At 37.7% G+C, this 24,040-nt stretch overlaps 1 protein-coding gene across 4 annotated transcripts in view; it reads left to right on the top strand.

Annotated features, from left to right (window-relative positions):
* ZMYND11 (zinc finger MYND-type containing 11) overlaps window positions 1–24,040 on the top strand; it is a 105,738-nt gene that overhangs the window by 28,108 nt on the left and 53,590 nt on the right. For all 4 annotated transcript variants that reach the window (XM_064637891.1, XM_064637877.1, XM_064637899.1 and 1 more), the window contains exon 2: window positions 16,577–16,711. In XM_064637891.1, the coding sequence (XP_064493961.1) occupies window positions 16,596–16,711 (116 nt within the window). In that variant the 5' untranslated portion in view covers window positions 16,577–16,595. The remainder of the gene's footprint in view (window positions 1–16,576; window positions 16,712–24,040) is intronic.

Below are 24,040 nucleotides of genomic sequence, written 5' to 3'. Positions count from 1 at the left end.
TCTTTTCTAAATCAGTTGTTATAGTTCATCCAAAAAACCCCCTGCATTTGTAAGCAGCAAGAAGAAAACTGAACGCATGAAGTAAGCAATTTCTTTTGACATAAAAATGGAACTGTATTTTATATCTGATTTTTGCTTTAGCTTTTCATTTCTGGGGTTTGCTCTAAATAGCAACTGCTGAAGATAAAATATTTTATTTGAAATGCAATACATGTAGTATATACAGAGTTAAATCCAATGTGAGATCCTCCTTTGTAAGTAAAAGCTGTAGGAAAGAATTTAGATACAGTTTCTTCTTATTTAGCAAATTAGGAAACAGTAACATGTTTTAGAAGGTAGAAGAATATGGTATTAAGCTATAGTAAATCAAAGAAAGAGATAAAGAAACCTTCTGAGGCTGAAGGCTTGAATTATAGTGTCAGATAAATCCTAAATGTTTTGAACTGCTTTTCCAGCACCCTCTCTAAAGGAGTTCCTGAAGGGACTGAGGCATGGCCTGTGAGCAGCCTGACTCCTCACTGGCCTGAGGGGTGTAGTTCCACATACAGCTTCCCTCCTGGGAAAGGAGGTTGTACTTGTGGTTTTCACATTTTTAAAATTTATTTTACATTCCATTTTGTGACTATCAACGGAGTGCATAAAAGTCAAGGTCAAATTGAAGTAACCCTTGTGAATGAGGGAAGGTCTTTGTTTTAAATTATTGAAGACAGATTTCAGTTTGGAAAACTTTCGCTACTTATATGTTTGCATCTTCTTTTTATTGAGCTTGTTAAACTATTTGGAGGTAATTGGAGGCAACGCATGTAGAAAGCAAGCTCAGAATAACCAAATAAATTTGATTCGCTGCATGCTGATAAAGACAAGAGGGTGAAATGATGGTTCCAGTAGCTATACGATATAGAGGACAAAGGCCACAATGTTATAAAAAGGGATGAAAAATTTGTACTTTAAATGAATGTACTACTGATCTGAAATAAACAGCCTTGTGACCTGTGAGTCAGTTATGGAAAGTTAGCCTCTTGAAATAACTAAGAATATTAATTTTCTTTCCTAGCTCAGTTTCTGCTTGACCAAGTTATTGTTGTAAATTGAAGCAAATTCTGTAAACTGAAGCAAATTCTGCTTTTGCAGTTTCATTTTATCTGGCTAGATAGCCACATTTATAAAAATTACACTTCTTGTAACAAAAATTAAAAGAATTTCTTACACTGCACTTTTGCTTAATTAAAAACTCAGTCTGACAAGAAAAGAAAAGTAATTCAAAATGTACATTATTCCCCATTGAAAATTAGAATATATATCAGACATTGTCATTAATCAGTCCTTTTACTAGAATTGAGTGATATTACTGGGGTTATAAATGAAATTTCCCTGGGTTTGTTTGGGCTTTTTTAGGAAAACATGCAGTTACTTAAGCCTTTCTGAATGAAAAACAAAACTGCATTTTTTTTGCTTTAGGCAGATGGGGGAAATAAGATATCTTCAGTTATTCCAAGGTGTCCATATGGAAACTGAAATCAGAACAATGAGATTTTTCATCCAAAAAAGGCAAAGTAGCAGAAAAATCAATAATATGGTGGCTGAAGCCCTTAGCTGAGATGCAAGAAATTCAGCTGTAAGCACTACTTTAAACTAGGTAAGTGTAGGCACTGGTTAAAACTGACAGCCTAAGTGGAGTGCATGTGATTTAAATCCAGCCACATGAACTCCTCATCCTAATCTCACTTTATCTTCCCTGGAGAGAAATGGTTAATTTTAGGGCTTAATTCATCTGACCTATTTGCGATGTCTGCTTCACAACAAGATGAATTGTAGCCTTGAGTAGATCATGTCAAGTGTGAAGGGAGAGTGGAGTGATTAGCTCAGAAATAGATGTCTGCATCCAATCCGTTTTTCCAATCTCTCACGTTGGAGGTTACATTAACAAAATAACAGACTCACAGTAGGACATTAGCTGTCTAGCTGGAGCTAGACCTACAGTGCTGAATGCTCCAGATGAGGTGAGGGGATCTAAGATACATTCCCACATACGTACTGGTGTATTTCCACAAACCATCTTGGGACCCGGAAAGCAACATTTTTCAAAGGAGAGAACTTTATGAAAAAACTGTGCAGCTCAATGTTCACTTCTACTCTAGTGTGACTATCTGCTTCACTGAAAGGATCATAAAACAGTTGGACAAGAAGGAGGGAGCACACAAGCATTCAGCAGCCTTGCCAAAAGTAGAATAAACATTTCTTGATTTGGGGAGATGAAGTTTCAAATGTCCTCCTCTGAGTGACCACGCTATGGAAAGAATATCAGTTTGTTTGTCAGTGTTATTTCCTGTTCTCAAGTTGCTTAATATGCTCTCGTTTTTGCAACACAGCACACAGGGTAAAGAATTCCTGGTCTAGTGGCTGCACTCTTTCTTTACATCAGAAATCTGCTCTCTTCAGAAAGCTAAAATGCTAACAAACATGTGGGGGCTGAAAGTGCCTAGCTAAACATTTCAGCAGGTTGAGGCAAAAGAGGGGTTTTGTCTGTAAGGAAGGTTTGCATGTTTCCTGGCTCAAGCTAGCTGAACACTCTGCTGTGCAAAAGAGGGTTTTAATAAAGCTTATACTTTTTTTCCTTTGAAAACCAGATTTTCAGCCTTCTGAGCTCATTTTGGGGGTAAAGAGATGCTTTCTGCTCTGAACAGGTTAGGTAACTTTTGTTGGCCACATTTTTTTCCCAAGTAATTATACTTCAGGGGCCCTGTGTTACAACTTCTGCCCGGAATTGTTTTTAGGGAGTAACTGGAAGCGCTGCTGAATGGGGTTCCTTGGTGCTTTTCCTTCTCTGTTCTCTCCTTAAATGCTTACACATTTGTTAAATGCTGCCTGTTTGTCTGTTACCATAGACAAATGTTATATGTTGTCATGTGTTGGACTTTTTGCCTAACACTGAATTTGTTTTTCCATGTGGAAAGTGCAAGTAAGAAAATACTGGAGTTGTTTAACCTGTATGAAATAGCTGAAAGACTGTTTGCAATGTGATTATTAAGTATATTCAAACCAGGTAGTACAAAGAACGGGAAGAGAAATGGAAGTGCAAATGAAACTGCCTCTTTTTTTTCTTTCTTGTCATCCTCTTGTGGTATTATGTAGATCCCCAGCCAGATGGCTACTGGCTATAAGCTGTGCGTGGATTCACAGGATTTTTACTCCTCTGTTGGTTTCCCATCTGTCATAAACTCAGAAGCTGCAATCCAGAGACTGACATGAATGTCAGTGTCTTCTTTAGCACAGTGAAACCGTTACGCTCGAAGGCTGCAGCAAGAGCACGAATGAAGACAGGACAGTGTGTGGTTTAACAGCCATGCTGCTAGACTGGGGAGTAAAATTTCTTGCAGTTGGTTTAAACTAGCACTTCAAACTAGTTTGACCACTGTGGTGGCAGCAGCCTCCGACAAACACTGGCTAAGAAGTCTCCTCAAAAGGAGTTTTGCTCTGTTGTTGGAGCTCAGCGAAGATTGTAAACCCACAATTGGTTTCGGTAGGAAATCTCATGTCTAAAAATAAAATAACAGACTGTCTTCAGCAGAGAAAAGGTGATAAAAATCAGAATCTCTCAGCCCCTGGAGAACAGATGTGAAGCGTCTTAAAACAATACCTTGGTCTTTCTTCACTTTAAAATGACCAGTTCAGGATTCCATAAGTTTTCCTTCAGCATGGAAGGAAAAACATGTTTGTCACTTGGACAAACACATTCAGTTTCTATTAATGTAGGTGAAAACAGTGAAAAGCATCTCAGATCTCATAGTGTAAGTTAGAACAAGGTGATAGTTACTTTGTGGTCACCCACCGCGCCTCAGCATCACTGAAACAAAGAAACCTTGCTCCTCAGTGTGAAAGAAGGTCTCATAGTCTTGCTTTATATCTTGTCAGATTCAAAAAAGCAAAATGAAAAACTAAGTTAAACCTTTATGAAACAGGTATGAACAAGCGAAATAGAAATAGGGGTTGAGCGCACTCTAGAAACTGTTTTAGAATTCATTTTAGCATGTAAATGTATCAAAAAGAAACATGTATATAAGCCTGTAAGGAAATCACTACTATTATGAAGTCTTCCCATGTTTAGACTTGGTGGTCTTTATTAATGGATTTGACTTACATGAGAATAAAAGTTACACCCCTGTGGGAAAATAACCACTTTCCTAAGGAGTAGCTGTCTGAAATCAAGCAATCTGGTAATCCAGCTTCAAAAACCCTGTCAGGAGCAAATTAACCTCTCCGTTTCCACTTTGTGTTCAGTTCAGTAGGAAAGGGAGCAGCTGAAGAGGATGATGAAGTGTTAGACTGTGTTTCAGGTGGTTTCTAGTGCATGGTGAAGTAGCCTGGAGTTAACTGCCTTATTCAGCATCAGGCATCACAACTGGAGTCATTCCAGTCAGATGCTTCAGCAGCACAGTGGACTCCAGGTCTTCTGCCTAGGCTGAAAGAACACCACATGATGAAATAAGATATTGATTGAAAAGACTGCCAGAACTCTAGCATTTTATTTCCTCTGTTTCCTGCAGAATACTGTATTGTAAATCCAAGCTTCAAGTCAACGGCTTGCCCTTTGTTATAACACCATAATGTTGTGATACGCTTCCAGTTCGTTTTCTTTGCATTAGGCAGAAAAGATTTTTGCAGAAATCACAACAGAAGGCTGTATTTCGTGAATGACATTTTCTGAAATTTGGGATAAGTTGATTGTAGGATTAGGTAATTTTTCCAGACTTTCACTTCTGTTGGTAGCCACGGGGATGACGCTGTGAATTGCCCCCACCTTTTAGGGATAAGGCTCTGTGTCAGAGCTCTGGATCATTCATCTGCATTCAGGTTAAAGGAATAAAATAAAATCCCATCCAAATTCTGGCAGTAGAAAACCTGAAATAATCTGAAAAGTGAGGTCCTACTTCTGATGACAAAATTATTAATCCTATGTTTCTGTGTCCAAAGGAAATGCCTGAGAACAGAACAGTATGGCCCCGTTGCCTTTAATAAACCTCAGCCCTAGGTAATGATAGAGCAGGAAGAGCTCTTGAGTGTTCAGGAAGTAATGTCCTCCCTAAAGGACTTTGTAATCTGCTCTATGTCATTGACATCAGAGCTGCAGAGGGCTCTTTTGTACTTCTGATCTGCAGCTCCAGCATATGCCATGGGCATGCATATGAATATAATAGCAAGCCACTGGTCCAAGTAATAATTTTTCCACAGAAGTAATACAGAACAGATATTAAATGCAAGAATCAGGCTGATGTGGAATGGATTTTCAGAAAGAAATATATAATTCCATTCACCCGCAATGAGTCCTGGAGAAACCTTGAGAAGAATTACCTACATTAAAAAATAAAGACATATTGTAAGTTGGCTTCAGATAAGAGAAGAAATAAGAGTTGGAAGCATCTGAAAGTAATAGGTAATAGAAAATGTATCAGAAGAGATCACCCTAGAGCTCGCACTGAGATCTTTGAAACAGCTCAACAAATTTGAGACTGCAGTCCCAGATTACATGGATGGTGTTGGGAAAGATTCTGTGCTAGAAAAAACCATTTGCCAACTCCCCCACACCATCGGCCATATCAGGAGCTGGTTAGAAAATTAAATGGTATATTCCCCTTGTCTCCTTTAAACAACTTATAGGAAGGACACACTAACCCGCAGTGGTAGGGTGAGGTTTTCTTGATGTCAGCTGTTACCAGGTTTGCTGAGAAACTGCTGCTATCTGAAGTAATGGCAATATGTTTCCAGCACCTGATCTGATCTTTGGAAGATCTTTATTTCTTTGAGTAATGTTTCTCCTTATAAAGTTTTTGGGTTATAAACTTACTTAGTATCATTTTTTCCATGTTTTATTTGTCAACTTTTGCAGCAAAGATAAAAAAAGAAGGATCATGATTATACTCAGCTGTTTTCCACTTCAGGATTTGTTTAGTTATGAATGCAGTTGTTTTTCACTGTACATGGGTTTTCATGAAAACTGCTGTTCTCATATGTATAAATTGTCCTCTAGGCAAGCTTTGTCCTTGTCCAGACATGAACATTTTGGCAGAAGAGCTGAGGGCAATATGAAGTAAGAAAGTGCAAACATAATAAATTACCTGCTTTTGAGGTATACAAAATATTTGAAATGTCAATGGAAAAAAAAGAATCAAAATGGACCTTAGAAAGGGGTAGGGATTAAGGCTTCACTAAGGAGTGATGATAGACTTGGTTTGGGGCAGGATGAGAGGAGAGCTTCATAGGAGAGCATGTAATTAGTGAGTTTGGGTACGGCCTATGAAGTAGAGAGCATATGCTCCAAATACACTTCACAGTGTACTTTTAAGCCAGATGCCTGTGCCCAACCTAGGAAATACATTCTCCAAAAAGCATAGAGAAGAGAACCAAGCGAGGTGGGGACTAGGGGAAAGGCTTCCAGTTCCATGATATATTCTTTATCTTGCTCTTGTCTTGAACTATCCCACAACTGGAGGAGTGTTGCATGAGATTTTCAGGTCCATTATTTCTGACTTTTGCTTTGAATTTCAGAAGAAGAATCTAAAGCTCAGATGTTACAATTTGATCCTCTCCCTGCCTTAAAGTTTCTTTTGATTAATGCTGTAGAAGTCTGTAAGCTTTGGCAGTGTTTATCTTTGGCTCATCTTACCTGCATTACAGATCAATGTGTTTTAACTCTGTAAGTTCTGAGCACATTTCTGAAGGTTTCCAAGGGTAAGCCCGGGCACATTGGCCTTGAAGGAGCTTCAGTTTGGAAACCTTAGTTGGTTCAGAATTGTACTTGTTTTTTTTTATATAGTATCAGCTTTCCTGGAGATGACAAGGGAAAGTCTCCTCTGAGCTAATGTTGCTTGTGGCCTGACTGCTGGTGAAAAGTGGTCATGCCTGCATAACACCCTGACTTTGAAATAATTCAGTATCTGAGCAGTTATAGAAGTTGTGTAGTTGTGCTTTTATTTAAGCAGAGGGAGAGACCAAAAAGAAGAGATTTGAAAGAAACAAGTTCAGGCAGAATTTGTTTTTGTTCAGGAGCAACAAAAATTGATTCAGCTGCCTTTTGTCAATAAAAATGCAGCCTGGTAGAGGAATAGTTATTGCAGACATCTAAGGTTTAGGTCCTGTTGCTTGCGCCAGGATCACAATTTGTACTTTAAAGATAGTGTCAGTTGTGTGTAGTCCAAAGAAAGAGAAGAAAAAAACCAGCAGTTTGAAATCTCACATTACATTGCAAAGAGTCAACATCAGCTCCTTATTTTACCATATAGCTTACATAATCTGCAATAAATTTATCTTTTTTTCATGATTTAGTACTTTTCCATACATTCTGAATTCTTTGACCTGGAAAATGTCTCTCTTTTTCTCATTGTTTAGTGAGAAACTGACCTTATGCAGAATAACATTCCCTGCTAATACACCTTGAAAAATCATTTATTTATTTATGTCATCATACCTTATTTATTATACCTTACTTACTGGCAGAGAAATTTATATACATCAGTTCACTTGAGGCTTACAGAACAACCAAGCTCCTTAGCTTTCAGAGCAGAAAGGAAGATGATGATCAAAAGCTTGCTTTCGGAGAAGGAGCTACTCTTCTCATTTACATTTCTTAGTGTTTTCTAAGATGTCTTCCTCCTCTCACTTTTTATTAGAGAGAGTTTCAGAATCAAAGTGGCACCTATTTATCATCCAAACTGAAATTCCAGCCCTCACCGTCAGCCTTCTTTGGCCATGATTTTTCCCCTTTTATGACCAAGTGAGCACTGGAGCCTGTCAGGATGCGTAGCAGAGATTAATCATCTCTGCTCACTACAGCCAAGCGAGTGGACAGGAAGCATCTATTTACTGAGGGCTTGTCTACGTGGGGAAATAGCCCAGGCTGCTCATTAGGAGTTAACTCCTTCCATGGACTCTCCTCGAGCATTTTTCAGTGGTTTGGCTTCAGGCTGCTTTGGAAAATACGGAATTTGGTGTTGAGTGTACTTAAACCACTGAAAGCCTGCATTGGCATGCAGTGTGGGTTCAGAACATGATCCTGTCTCCACGTGTCACTTAATCTTCTGTAACTGACCCTCTTCATGCTCTTAGTCTGTGGCAAATGGAAGGTAAAACGTGTTAGTTCAAGCCTCTTACATCAATGCTTGTGTGTGTAACTTGCTTGTGTGTCTGTGCGCCTGTGCACTCATACAGGGGAGCCCAGAGCGTTGCTCATGGCAATTTGGGTGCAAGTGTTATTTTTTATAACTCCCCAGATAAACAAATCTGATGAGAACTCATTATTTTTCATGATAGGGGACAAGAACTGTGTAGGATGATCTTTTACACCCTGTATGAGCTGTGTATTATTTAGTGATGTTGAAGTTAGTCATGTTGGACTGTCTTTTTTGTAGGCATTTCTTTGACCAAAGATGAACAGCTTAAAAAGTCTGTTTAATACTAGTCTAGTATATCATCACCCTGAAAATAAGGGGCTTTGTTACTATGGGAGTTAAAGTTTATATTCATGAGAAACTTACATCACTTTACAAAACCCCTATATTTAAAGCAATTTATAGTAGTGCAATCTCCATTGTGGAAACTAGTGTAACTCAATTTCATTAACTAAGCCTTAACCAAACCACACTAAATTGTTTTTCTAATTGAAATTATGTTCATTTAGAAGTTTGATAAATGCATTAACACTGTATGCATTTTCAGTGGTAATAGAATAGAATAGAAGAGAGTGGGAAAGAAAACAAAATAATATTTCGGTTATAAGGGTCCTACAGTAATCATATAGTCCAACTGCATGACCACTTCAGGGCTGACCAAAAGTTAAAGCATGTTATTAAGGGCAAATGCCAAATGCCTCTTAAGCACTGATAGGCTTGGGGCATGGACGACCTCTCTAGGAAGGCTGTTCTGGTGTTTAAACACCCTGTGGGGAAATTTATACTCCTAATATCCAGTCTAACCCTCCCCAGCACTGCTTTGAAACATTATTTTCTAAGTAAAACAAAAACTTGTATGGTTTTTGATGTCCCTTTTTAACTGTTAGTTTTGTTACTAGCTATAAAAAAATGCTCTCTATGTGTTTAATACCTATTAAAAGTTGAAATACTAAGGAAAATACTGCTTATTTTAAAAGATCAATGTAGAATTGTATTAAGACAGATCCTTAGCAGAAAATATATTATGTGTTTCAGCTTACCTAGGCACTATATCTGGAGTAAAACATGATGACCATTACAAAAAAAAAAGTCAACTGAAAGAAGCTGGTGTGGCTACATTGCTAGTAACAGATTTGGCTCTTTGCTTTCAGCCCTTTCAACTGTACTACTTTCTTTGGCAGCTGTGTTCTCTTTTCCAAACTTACATTGCTAGATAAAGTTTTATTCAGTGATTTCTGCCAGAGAGGAACAAAGGATAGTTTTCTTCCAATTTTTAGGACGACATTTGCTATTGTCTGTTAAATTCCAGACTGGGGTTGGCTGGAGGGGCAGCAGAATGCAGGATTACATTTTAGCCCTGTACATATATTTGTATCTGTTAGCAAACAAACCCACTTTGTTTGACAGCCTTTGTTTGGGATATATGGCTATTATTCTGTCTTTCTCAGCAGCAAGTATTGATGCTCATATCAGGTTTTGTTAAAATCTGTTTACACTTACACTTTTTAGAAATTCTCTTTTGGGATGGCACCTCAACATTTGTGTCAAGGTCTCGCTAATGGGGTTAGTTAATTAAACAAGAAAGTCCAGGTTTGGTTTCAAAAGAAAAATAAAAAGGATTCTACCATTTATGTACTGATGATTCAGAATGTCTGAGCTTAAAATTCAAGTGCCGTATGCCTTAGCCCCAGTGAAGGACACTTACTTAGTCATTCTGAATTGAATACAATACAAATGAAGTAAATGCAATATCGGGGACTAAAATAGAGTTTACACATATGTGTAGTAAAAGTGTTCTTGGGGCCTTTAATTCTGTACTGTCCTTGGCTCAGATTTCTACACTGGCTCACTGCCATCTTGAAATGGCACAAGGTAGCAGCAAAAGCTTTCTTGTATTCTGTGTACAGGAGTTGGAAAAAAATTAAATTGCAGAGGGAAAGAAGCAAACCACTGCAGTTTTGTATTCATGCAGTCGTGTTTTCTGTCTGTACTGCACTTCATGGGGCTGTGGAGCCCTGCAAAACCTCACTCAAGAAGTTGCATGACATCAAACCTTGCAGTGGGGAAAAGCAAAAGGTGAGGCCGCACAGAACAGTAGGGGTATTGCAAGTGCACATGGGAAATATTTAGGATAATTGAATGGAGTGTGTAGACCTTAATCTAACAGTGAAATGAAAAGGTTTTCATTAGGAATGACACACATTCAACATACAAAAATCTTCTCTAGTTTAATAACTTCCAAAATGACAGCATTACAGCCTGAACTACAAAAAAGCACGCTGAAGAATTCGGTGACTTTTATTGTTTTATAGTCTCATTTTCTGAGTTTAGTTTAATTAACAGAGAAATTTTGCCTATTTCAGCCACAATCCTTTGTTACATCTTTCAGCTTCACTAACATCATTCAACACCTCCATAAATTCTTTCATTGTGAGGATGTACAAGTCAGTCAGCAGTTGAAAGTTTACTCCAAAACCCCGAAAAGTCAGCAGAAAGGCATTTGTTGATTTTAGTGGGTTGGGATTAAGTCCAGAATAAATATCTAATGATACCAAAACACTTGCTTATTCTTAAACATCTGAAAATTACTGTGTATGCAAAAATCTTTATTTCTGATAACCCTCACTCACAAAAGAGTCTCCTGCTACCAGGTGCCCAGCTACTCCTTGGTTATGCTTGTAATCTTGCATGCTCATGAAGACAAGTGGTTGGTAAACAAAATATGGGATTGATTACTCCTGCCAAAAGCTTTGTTGTCACCCTAGCAGCTACTCCCCCCACTTTTCGATCACCCGGTATGGAAGGCAGACCTGAAGTTTAACCTCCTCTTGTTGTCCCCTCACGTATCTTGTTGTCCCCTCACGTATGACCGATGCTGCTGCTCAGTCAAGACATTTTCACCTGCATCTTTCTAATGTAAAAATAATTATTATTTTTAACTCACAGTTATTGTAGGAGGGACAGACTAAAGGGTTTATGCTCCCGCTAAACTGGTGATGAAAGATATGTTTTAACAGCAGTTTAAATTGTAAACTAAATTGTAAGCTTACAGAAGTTCATAGTACAACAAAGACTTGTATAAAATCCAGGCACCCAAACTCTGCATCAACTTGCAAATTTGTAATCTGGATTTTAATAGGAGGCTCCTATTTAATACAAGAACAAAGCAAAACATTTGGAACTACTTGTACTGCTGATATATACAGTTTTATGCTGACTATAAAAAGTTACATTTTAAGAAATACTAGAACCCGTAATATAATGTACATATAAATATGAAGCTAATTTTGTGTTTAAGTTTCCTAACCACCCCAAACTCTGCAGTCTCACAGCATGAAAGCCACAAAAACTAGGACTGAGCCTAGCTTCTTCCTCCTGTTGAACCTGAAAGCTTTTCACTGTGTAGTGTGGAAGAAATAATAGCAAGCCCCAGGGATGCAGGGCTGAAGGGCAGAAAGTAGCAGCTGAGCAGTGGCAAGGATCAACTTCTTAAACCTTCTTTCCATTGCAATTAACTGCATACCGAATCTCAGCCAAATGGTGGTTAATAGCAGGGATGAAGTTTAACCTGTTTGACTTTGCACTGGAAGGGACGAGCACCACAGGTAGCCTCACTTACAGCGAAGTACTAACAGAAGATTTAACAAGCTACTACTTGTCAGCTCTTAATTAGCAGCTCCCATCAGAACAGTAGCACCCAACTGCAGCACCGTCTGCTTCAGTGCAAAGTCCAATTCATTAGTTAAGTTTTCAGAATCATCATATCTTGCTTGGACGATGGTATTTAACAGCTGAAACATGGCAAGATTTGACTACCTTTCAGTTTTTTTCTGTACTTAGGGAGAGTTTCTAGCTAAACTTAGTGCCTGATAGTATCTGCTAAATTGGATGCAAGCAGCAGGTCAGGAGGTTCCTTGAGCTAAATCCATTGAATGCTGCAAGGTGATTTTTGTTTATTTTGACTTGCAGCGTGGATTTCCATATCCACTGCTATTGCAGGAGACAGCTGTACAGCATTTGATTCAGCCAAGTGTGTGCTAATGACCAGTAGCCTTGTTGTTTGTTTGCCGCTGCTGTGACATTGCCGCCTCGTGGCAATGACACTTTGCTGGGGGCTTAGAGAAGTTAAGCCATGCTGTGTGTATTCACGAGATAGAGCACAGGTTGCTGAGCTGTCTGTGAGAAGTGTTGAGCTCCTGAGGAGAGTTGTGCATAGCAAAGTGGTATACTTTTTGAAATGTACTTTGGACATTAAAGAGGGATTCAAAATATAAGGTACGGTAAAACCATGCTCCAATTGCACTGAGGAACAGTTAGAGAGTTGAAAACTGAGAGGATAAATTGTTTACTTTGAACCCTGTATAACTGAGGATGTGATGGAAGTGTGTGAGCTGGCACATCAGCCACGCAGAACGCTCCCTGTTAGGAGAATATTTCTTATATTCTGCAGGTCCTGTGGATGCCAACCTAATACAGATCCTACTGATATAAATTCCTAGATTTCCAGCCATCTATGTTTGTCAACCTTTATCCAAGAAGGTGCATCCTACCATAAACTTGCAAGCAGATTGTGACAGAAATGGCTTGAAGCAAATAATTTTGTATGGACAGGGGATACCGTAGCTAAATGAGCATGACGCTCAGCAAATCACACGTGGGAAATTAATGTTTACTTCAGCTTTTACTTTTTATTTCCAGGATTTTGAAATGAATGCTATAACAAAAGAGGAGGATGAGAAGCATCTTCAAGCATTTATATGCAAATGTGCATCTCAATATTGTGGTTTTAAATAGTCTCTGGACTCTTTAAACTCTGGAGTTCAAACTTCTTTAGAACACTGCATGGGTGAATCAGCCTCTTTGGATATTTAACCTCTGAGCCATAGATTCTTACACATACTCACACGCACTGCATGTTTATGCTTGTGTGAACCCACACTTAAGCAAATAATCAGGAGTGATAAATATAGACTTAAGAATCTAAAGTGTGTCCTGTTAAACTATAAACTGTTATTTGCATGAATAGGTTGTGCATGTGGAACATTTTCTGTTGCTTGGAAGTAGCACTCCAAAGCATTGTATGAACTATTAGCAATCTGATACAAGTTATTTTTAATATTTTATAATAGATTTTGTTGTAATTCAGAAAACTGCTTATATTTTTGCATGAGTGCAGGGAGTAGACTGTTGTGGTTAGTTTTACCATGGAGGAAGAGTGACTGCAATGAACAGCAAGAAATAAGCCACAATCTTTTAATCTTTTTCTGTAATGTAAAAAAGACTATATTTTTTCTATACCATGCAATTAAAAGATTAAAATAACACTAAAGTAGTCTAGACTTTTGGAAAAAACCCCTTATTTTTGTATTTTTGGCAGTATGGTGTGTAAGACCTTCTATTTCAGTAGTGGAGTATCAACTCTGGAGTTTAGCAAAAGTACCCTTAAATAGTAAACCAGAGTTATGAAAATTAAACGTATATTCTTTGAAGGCAGAACACCTGCTAAAATTATTGTGTCTTACAAAGGAAGAAAGAAAAAAACAAAAAGGAACAGAACAGGTGTGATTGCTGTGTCCCATGTGTCAGAATCCTTACTGCTATTATTTCCAGACAAATGAGGGAGAAGAGTGTGTGCAGCAGTGGGAGCAGGGAGCCAGCCAGGAGGGAACTATTTGGGGGCCACCCACACCAGTTGTGTTTTGGGGTAACTCCTGGTCCAGTGATGTGACCTTCCTGCAGTGTTCGGAGCCTGAGAGTCACATGTGGTTACTTGGAGCTGGCCATGGCACAGGGCATGGCATGTGTGTGCTTCAGGCCAACGAAGCACGATAAGGATGGGACAGGGGGCTGGTTGGGGAATTTGTTCCAAAAGCACATTCCAAAGGAAACAGGGAAGCCCGTAGGACCTTTGCAGGGAGAGGCCTCCCTGTGCCCACCGGCAGCCATCTGAGGTGCCCCTGTGCAGCCACAGGGCTTCAGGAACTCATGATTACAGCACTCCTTACTCTCCCTTTCCCTGCCTAGGACATGGGCCCGGGAGGCACAAGGGGGAATTCCTTATCTCCAAAGCTCAGCCTTTCCTTGGCTGCATAGTGGGGTGATGGGGCCATGCAGAGGTGGCAGGTGGGACCCTGCCCTGTGCCGAGGCTCTGGGGCTCAGGCGTCGCGGGGGTGTGAGAGAGAAGCCCTCACCCCCTTTGCCAGGCGCGCCGAGCGCGCCGCTCTCACGGGCGGCCATATGCCGGGCTGCCAAAAATAACGGCTATTTTTAAAGGAGTTGGGATAACACGACCTACTTCGCTTGTTACAGAATAAACTGAGAACTGGTCTGTTGTTTCACGCTGATATCAGGGTCAAGAAGGGCGAGTGTTTCCTCCTCAATCCTCGTATGTGGATGTGATGCCGTGCAGGAGATCCCGTGTCCAGCTTGTTGGCTGCCGTATCGTCTGACAGCTTTTATAGCAGAGAGCTTGTAGAAAGCTGGGATAAAAAGAATGATCTCAGTCAGTTCTGTGTTAGGAAAAAAGTTTTATGCTAAGATAATAGGGCTGTAAAAATTGTCCATTTTCATGTTAGGGTCTAACCATTTTTGTATTTTCCAGGTCTATTTCCCTTAAAAATTAAATTCTACAAATAATTATATATTTCTCTTACAAACTAGGAGGGATTTCACTTGTAAAAGTTTGTGTTCTGTGAAATGAATGCAGAGGAGCTCACAGGGATGCAGTGTCTTCTCCCACTATTCCCAACAGAGATTTTCTTTCTCTGAATCATTCTCAGGCGATGCTATCTACTGCTGTCACTCTTAGCTGTATGTCTGTCACATTTCCTCTTATTCTTCCCTCAAAAGTGTATACTTGGCCTTTTTTTTTTTTTTTCTGGGAGATCCACCCAGTTACCCTTGCTTTAAATCCCAGCAGGAAGAGCTTTCTAAAGCAGAAGTGTGGGATCGATGTGTCACCAGCCCACACCTTCTTTTGTGCTGCTCTGCTCTGCCCTTCCCTGCTATCTCCTGCTGCCAGAGGTGCCTCATGGACCTGGACATTTACATACCACTTCACATCATCTTTTTTTTTCCTTTTTTTTTTTTTAATGGGCTACATAACATTAAGTATAATGCTGTTAAATCATTTCTTATCCTTAATAATGGAACACTGCCATTCATTTCATTACACCTGTAGAGTGAGTGAGTGTTACTGAGCTAATATCAGATCTAAAACTTGACAGCCCTCTTTGACAAGTGCCTGTAGGTCCCATTGACTTGAAATTTACATTGCTACAACTGATGGAATACTCAAATCTGTTTCATTTTTCTGAATTTGAGAGCAGGGACACTTTTAATACTTAAATTCCCATCTTTAACATTGCACAGATGGTGAAATGTTTTTGCATTTTTTATATTATTTTAGGTTACTGAAGTTAATATTCTGCTAGCTACAAATATCCGTGTGCATACCACAGAGTTCATTCTGAGAACAGAGCTCTAAAATAAATTATAGACCTTGGTAGCACTCGTAAATCAGTCATTTTTTTTCATTGAGAAAGTGGTGGCACTGGAAGAAAGTTATTTAGTGATCAAAATGCATCGTTAAGCTTTTAAAAAGGGATTCAGTGCCTGTAGTAGAGCTGTAGGCGATTTATGGCTTATCTGTACTCATTGCCTCGAGCTTTTGGAAAATTTGTAAACAAAGCCAGATGCTCATTATGTTCCTGTTCAGGGTTGGTTAGATGGGTAAATGCCATCAGAAGCACTTTGGTCCTGTTGGGTTTTAGCATGTTACAGAAAATGGAATTATTCCAAAATATTTTTTTTAAACGTTTGTCATCCATGAAAATATACTTCTAGTTTCTGCTCATAGAATGGATCTTTTAAAATAGCTGTAAATTATAAAAATATGGAAGTAATACTCTGGGAGCTGTGTTGTGTGCTAAACTGTGGGTCCAGCTTTTTCTCTGTGTCAGAGTTCATACTTACACTCTGTGATGGAGTCGAGCAACAGTTACCCTTTTTAAGGGTTTCAGGCAATGCAAGAGGCTGTGGCAGTTTCAGTTCAGGGTAGCTTTGCATTTTTACCAAATATGAGGGAACGGAGGTGCAAACTAAGTGAGTTTTCTTAACCAGTTTCATAAGTTGAGTCGTTTGCTATTGATTTGACATTTTTTGCTGCTTGCCTTTTGTCTTCTGTATAGATTACATGCTGTGAAAGGGGTTCTTGTAAACTACTTTTTTTTTTTTTGCTTTTTACTGCTCTTTAAACACAAGGAAACATGCTGTTATATACAAATTGAATTGCTATATTACAATAAATTTTTCCTTGTAATCATATTTATTGCAATATAATCATCATGTAATCCATTTCATAATTCGTGATTAACTTTTTGTTGTATATTTTTTTTTTATTTATTGGCTGCAGCTGACCAAGTAAACGGGTCATGGCACGCTTAACGAAGAGACGACAGGCAGATACAAAGGCTATCCAGCATCTTTGGGCAGCTATAGAAATTATCCGGAACCAGAAGCAAATTGCTAACATTGACCGTATTACAAAGTAAGTGACCTGTTCCAAAAAAAGTCTTGATGAGGGGGAAGGTTGATGCTATTAAAAGCCCTTAGAAACAGAGATAGTAAACATCGAGAAAGACCATGAGACAGTTGCGTGTACTTCTGTGTTACTAATTATTTAATTATTAAAAAACCAAACTTACTGAACTGAGCACTTGAAGATCCTAAAGTGAGGTTGAATACATTGAATTGAGATCTTACCCTGTATTTGTTTTACATAAGCATCTTTAGGAAATATGTAACATTTACAGTGCTTTAACTGCGTTTAGCATTTCAGAGGTGTACTCACTTGATAGCTTGGTTAAAAATACTAGAACTAGATATAACAGTTAAGGACAAAAGGGCAATAAAATCTGTAAATAATCTATTCCTTTAGGAAAATGTGATAAGCCAGTGGAGAACTCTTTTCTAGAAGGTGAAGAGAAACCTGAAACATCAGGTTGCTCAAGTAAATAAGCCACATTTGCCGAAATGTGTGTAAGTTGCTATTAAAGAAGACATGGCACGATTACCACCTGTGATTAATGCTATTAAAATATTCTTCAAGGTGTTTTAGGCACTGTAAACATAAAGAAATACATATTCTTTTTTCTGTGGAGCTTGCAGTGTGTAAAAAGGTCTACAATATAACTTGTAGCAGCCACTATAATAAAAACTGAGGGAGGTTTTGTGCCTCTGTCTGCTTTGTCTGCATTTCCAGGCCAACATGTACGTCACATTTGTCAAAGTAATCAATATGAATAATTTAAAAGAGCAAAAGTAACCAGTTGGCAGCTCTTCAGTTGCCAGAACCAACGTGAACTGATAATGAGGCCAGAGACCACTAAAGGGGAGAGTTATAAACAATGCAGGTGACTAACGAAGTGAAAATCATTGTAACATGGTCCATGACAGGGTCCACTGACAGAGTTTGGAAGCTCTGGGATGGAAGTGACAGGCAAAACTGGCTTCATAAATAGAAGAAGTTCAGGTTCTCCAAACGTAGTGAACAATGAACAGGAGAAACAACAAGGGTGATGTTCCAAATGAGTTATATTGTGCCTGGCTTCTACAAGAAAAATGCACCATTAAACTGAAAAGCACCTTCCCAGAGACAGGGAGTTCCAAGAGGGCTTGAGAAGGAGGTTGTATTTTAGGGAATTTCATTTTTGAGATTGTACTGGAGTTTCATAATGCATTAAAGCATATATATATATTTTCATCATGTCTCCAAGGAGACAAGTGGGTAAACTAATGCTATACACTTTCCATTTTAACATTTCAAATTACTTGCTCCAGGCTATATATTAGCTGAGTTTGTTAGCTGTTTGTGCTCTTTTTAGATGTAATAAAGGGAGACAGGCATGTCTAGCTGGGAATTCATCCCACTCTTATGAGAGATGCCTAGTTTAAGATAGTGTGAATAGCATTTAGCTGGGTAAAGTTGGGTCAGACGAATCATTACAAACAAGGTTGAGAAAACAAGTAATTAGATACTAGAAAAAGAAGTACTGCTCTTGGTAACTGATGGGTAGTTTGATTTTTTAGTCTCAATCCAGATTGTATGACTCATTTCAGAAGAAAAATAAGTGACTAAACAGAAATGCAAGCAAGGTTAGTACTTTGAGAAAGATGTGCAAGGTGTTAGCAGTGAAGAGCAATCTAAAAAGTGCTTGGACATTGTAAACACTCCACATGCACATCAGTGACAAGTGATGAACACTGATCTAGTTTTTTTATTATTTGATATTTTAAGGAAATAATTTTTGACAAGGAAAAGATAAAGACCTTTGAGTTGCTGTACAGTACTATTCATTGATGAAGAAACACAGACATAGTAAATGAGTGTGCATAAGATGTAATATTCAAAATAAAGTTCTGAAATTAGCTGGGCATCAGAAAACTGAGCAGTTGATGTATCCTTCCAGGCTCAAAATTATTTGGTCAGGTCAGCTGCAATTCTTTGAAAGATCAGTCAATGTCTGGGCACATAGGCAAAAGTATGAATAATAAGAAAGTTCAAAACCAAACAGTGATCAAAATTATGAGCATATGGACATAGTTGGAGCTAAATGGAAGATTCTAATACTTGTATTAGTAACATTTTTTAGAAGTATTAATATCCCTTGAGACTGACTGAAAGAATGGCTTTTCATATTACAAATAATTGAAAGTAATAATTACAATGACATTTATGGAAGCAAGTCATCTTCCTGAGTAAGGATATAGAAAAACAGCAGATAATATTTTTTTAATAAGTCCATGCTTAAGGTAAGCAATAGTCTTCCTACTATGTTATGTAGTGGATGACAAATGGGTACTTTCAGAGAACATCTCACATTGAAAAGATGATTCATTATTTGATTTTGATTGGATTTTCTTTTCCTGTAGTTTGAGCGTTTGTTTGTTGCCGGAGACAAAGTTGTCCTGTATATTTTGTGACCTCTTAGTCCAAACACCTTCAAAGCAGAATTGCTCTGAAAAATTACTGCTTTCTTCATCAGATGGTTTGCTCTGTTTAAGCAAATCTACTTGTTGGCTTTTGTCCTAATATGTAGTTCAGCATAGCTGTCTCCCTCTTCTTAACATATTCCTGGTTATTTCATTTACTTCTTGTTTTTCTTAGTCTTCTGGTGCCGAGTAGAAGACATTAATGTCAAGGAACATTTACTTTTTATGACCAGGGAGGAAATGTTGGTGATATAACAAGAGGATTCATTGTTTATGGATTATGAACTGTTTTAGCTCAATATGTAAATTTTAAAAAGACACATTTATATAACACATTAAAATATGGAAATTTGGAAAATGTAACCTGCACACTTTAAGTGCAATTGTTAGAAAATATCTGGAGTAAAGAAAGACTTCCAAAAGATGCTGGCAATGGAAAGTGTGCAAGAAAAACCTACAGAACTAGACATGCATTTTCTGTAGAGAACTTAAGAGTAGGAGGATAGTGTAGGAGGAGCCAAGAGCACTAGAAGGTGCTTCTAATATTATCAGGAAAAACCTATAAGGAAAGAGGCCCTTTAATTAAAAGTAGACTAAATCAAGTATACTTTGCTTTTTAAATTGTTGAGGGGAAAGGCAAGAACAGAAAAATGCATGATTAAAAGTGATTGAAAACTGTCATATCAGGGAAAGAGTCACTTGGAAAATTGAATACATAAGTTAGAGCCTTCAATAAATTAGTTAGCAAGCTTACTGAACTGTTGGCAATTCTTTTAGAAAAGTCATTGCATGTAGAGAAGTTTTGAGAAACACGAAAAAGGTGTCTGTGTGTTAAGGAATTAAAAATATGTGGGTGCAAAAGTGGCAAGAATATGACACCGTGAATTGGAGTATTATATAAATACTTAAATAAAAGCATTTTTAGGGAAGAGACCACACTGCAGAAACTCAATATTTAAAAAAAAAAAAAAATCAACAAAATCATTGTATTAAAGGGATTCTACAGTTTTAGTGATTCTCTGTGAGGGTACATTGCACTTTCTGTGGGTTGGAGAGAAGCATTCATCAGGAGCTTGACAACAAAATGTAGGACTGAAAACCAATATAAATGAGAAGAAAGAGTGTAGTGAATTTAAAAAACTTAGTACTGAAAGTGCAAACTACCTTTGGAAGAAAACTTTAAAAGATATATTTAAGTTCCTGTCTTTGTATATAAGCTTCAGTATATTCAATGCATTTTTATTAAACTGTAAGGCTCATTTGAAGGCAGTGGTAGCATTTCTGTAAAGGTGTGGAAAATAAATATTGTCACCTGACTTATATTGTCATAGAGTATCTCAAGTCAATTAATTAAAATAGCTTAAAATCTGACTACAAGAAATAGTTAATATTTCTAAACTACAACGCTTCTTAATAACAAGATTATATTTCAAAGAGGTATTTATCAAGAAATATTACTTCTTTTTCTGTCCAGACCTGATATTGGGATAATTTGACCTCTGTATATCAATTATTTAGATGAGTATTATTGGTATTAGTTATGCTGTAGGCACTAGTGACGAAATGGCTTGCCACATCCTGTGAATTCTCTGTCAAAAGCATGGCTTGACAAATTGTTCATCCCTAAAAGTGTGTTAAAATTTATAAATATGCTTTGACTTTCTGGTTTTTCCTCATTATCTTCCATCTGTTTTGGATTTGGGGTAATGTCAAAAATTGATTCTATGGAATAAAATGCCTTAAAATACACTGGAAAAAAGACATACATATTTAAATGAGTAGGATAAATTATTGACGTTCAGTTGCATAGCAGATTGGGAAGTATTTCTGTACAGAGACATTTTTAAAGTTCTCTTTGTTTGGCTCTTCCAATCTTCCAGTTTCTTTTGTAGTGTTTCCTTTATAATTCCCTTGCAGGTAATTGGACTCCTAAGATTTAATTAACTATTAATTAAATATTTACCCCTTTTCTCACAAGGTATTTTGTTTCCTCAGTGGCAATATATGAACATTTCATAACCTTTATGATTCGTTCATAGTTCATTATCTATTAAGTTAATGTTATTAAAATACCCAATTGTCAAATACGGTATTCTAGAACTATTATTGACCTCTTTCAAGACTTTGTAATTGTAAATAGATAATTATTCTGGTTTCTGAATTATTCTATGAAGATTAATGTGAAGAACCAAAACACAATTATTTTTTACCGTATTTCCTTCCTCATGACTTTTTCTCTCTCCCTTTGCTGTGTTTCATGATTAATTTAGTTGATTGGCTTCTCTCGCTGTCTCTTACAAAGGCTGTGTCTAAACCATCTTTGTGTACTGTGGCAGGGAATGCCCTGGCACCCTCTGGAGCAGATATGCTGGGACTACACCTCACTGCCTTTGGCTCACAGTGTGTTTCTTTGGCCCTGGCATATTGTTTGTTTGTTTTATATGTGTGTGTGGTTCCTCAGTTCTCAGGGCCAAAAATAATACAGCCCACAGCAATGCTATTCTTGAAACCTTGAGATAGAGACATGATAGTTTGCTGTTGGGCATGATGTGAAGGCATCTGAGGACACATAGCGTGCTGGAACAGTGTTGGAGTGCCCTTGGCAGCAGGAGCCAGCCTTGGCATGGTTTACATATGTGTTCTCTGTAAGCTCACCCCTTGGCCATGCTTTGCCTCTTTCCCAGGAGGAAGAAGTTGGCTTTTTCCAGAATGGAGCCTGAGAATGAGTTAGTTTGGGAATGAAACCAAGGGTGCCCATAGTATACAGGGCAGAGGTATCACAACTTTTGGGGCCATGATGCTGATGGATAGACCATTAGCTAGGATAAAACTGGTAATGCTATAATTGGCTGCTTTGTGTTATTTTCAAATAAAGCAATACTGAAACTCTCTGTTACATCAATCAGAAAGCTTTTAGCACATTGAAGTTTTATCACAGTAGTGGTGCAAGAATATATTGGTTTTTTCACTAATAGGTGCAAAGACTCTCGTCTTTTTTAATTGTCTTGCAAATAGGATGGTCCAGTACTAGGTCCCTAAATTGTCATAGACATTTTCCCATATTTGTTCTTTGTGCTCATTTTTGCTATATTGTAATTTAATGTAGCTGCAGATAAGTCAGAACATCTAACAGAAATGAGCAGATCTCAACCCAGTATAGAGTAGACTCTGTCAGTCCCTTGTTAGTTCTGTGCAGACTGACATTAATCAGCATTGATGGGATAGCATGCCAGAAGAGAATTACTCAGTATGAAAGATTACTGTAAAATGATGAGATTTTCTGGTCCCACAGTTGAGATGGACTCGCCTGCAGTTGTAGATTGAGTATGCGACGCTCTTGGTTTGACATTTAGGCCTAGGAGGGGGGTTTCTTCTCCAAATATCACCCTGAAATTTCTCTAGTCAATGTCTGAGAATAGTTGAAGTTCATATATCTGTTTTTGTTCCTTAGTTCTTTTGCTGTTCTCTTTCTAGGCTCTCTACTTTAACAGAAAACCATTTCTAGAAGTACTGATTAAAGAAAGTTGAGAATGAGCAATTTATTCTCAGGTAGAGAATAATGATAAGAGAGTATAAATAAGAAAATGAGCAATTTGAACTGGTAGGGAATAATCATTTAAGTCTATAAATAAGAATGTGTGATGCAGTGGCAAGAAAAAAATTGAAAGAACAAGTTTCTTACAGTATTGCTTATTTGAAGCTTGGAAACTTGTTATAAAAAAAATTGGTTACTATTTGATGAATTTAAATCTTCCTAGTATTTTGCATGTTGCAACTAAATAGTTGCACATAAACAAAAATAGTAAGCCATAGGAAAGATTAAAAGAACAGATGACACTGGATTTATAGCCAGATAATCCTGTTGTTTAACTTTATATGAACAGAAAGAACTATTGTATCACCTGATATTTCTTTGACTGGAATAAAAGCTTAGAAATGTTTTTTTGTCTGTTCGTTTCTTATCCTTTGTCAAGCCATTCCCCTAAAATATCTGTCTTTTTGTTGTCAGACAGAAGGTTTATCTGAAAGCAACTGTTTGAAGTAGAACATCCTCCTGTTATGCAGGAAAACACAGTGGTTGCTTGAGTTCACTTTTAAGCAGTGTTACTGTGTCCTTTTCCACACGTGTACATCATTCTCCTGCATGTTTTAAATGGGGATATGTGAAGCAAATAGTGTTATTGGAACCCTGGTCAGTTGTGTTGTGGTGGAACAGGTTAATATTGAAGGAGGTGCTCAGGAAGTTCACGTTTTACTTTTTATTTGGGAAAGGTTGAGCAAGAACAGTACAGTGAAGTTTTATTCTATGCCATGCAGGGTAATAGAAGTTCCTATTTATGCAAGGGTAAGCAAAAGTGTGAAGCACAAGGTGCTACAATAAAAAGCAAGATATTACTTCTTCAGCAGTCCATAAAGCTGCTTCCAGTGGCAGCCTGTCTACTGAGTGTTCACAAGAAAACAAGCATGGAAACATATCACAAGGTAGTGACAGGATAGAAAACCCTTAGTTTTCAAAACCTGCTTATGTATTTTCTGTTATAGTGAGGGACAAGGTACTTCTTTCTGTCTGACTCTACTAAGTCAATCACCTTTTTAATTTCTTTTACTTTCCTTCTCTGTTTCCCATGATAAACTTCAGTTGCTTTTTTTAGCTGCAAACCAATGTGGGGTTTTTTCTGGTTTTGGAACACTATTTTTATGTTAAACCAAGAGAATTAACTGAGTCTAGAGTTTTAAAACTTGTAAATCCTTAATCATAGATCATCCTGAGGAGAAAAAGTCTTCTGTGCTTTTTCAGCAATTTTTTGATCGATTTGGTTAAAAACCATTATATTGATAAAACACAGAACAGTCTAAAAATGATCATTTGACTCCCTAATAATGA

This window comes from Pseudopipra pipra, chromosome 1 (assembly GCF_036250125.1).
Source record: "Pseudopipra pipra isolate bDixPip1 chromosome 1, bDixPip1.hap1, whole genome shotgun sequence".
In the NCBI taxonomy this organism is placed as follows: Eukaryota; Metazoa; Chordata; class Aves; order Passeriformes; family Pipridae; genus Pseudopipra; species Pseudopipra pipra.
The sequence above is the reverse complement of the archived record's forward strand: the minus strand, read 5'-3'. Positions and strand labels throughout refer to the sequence as shown.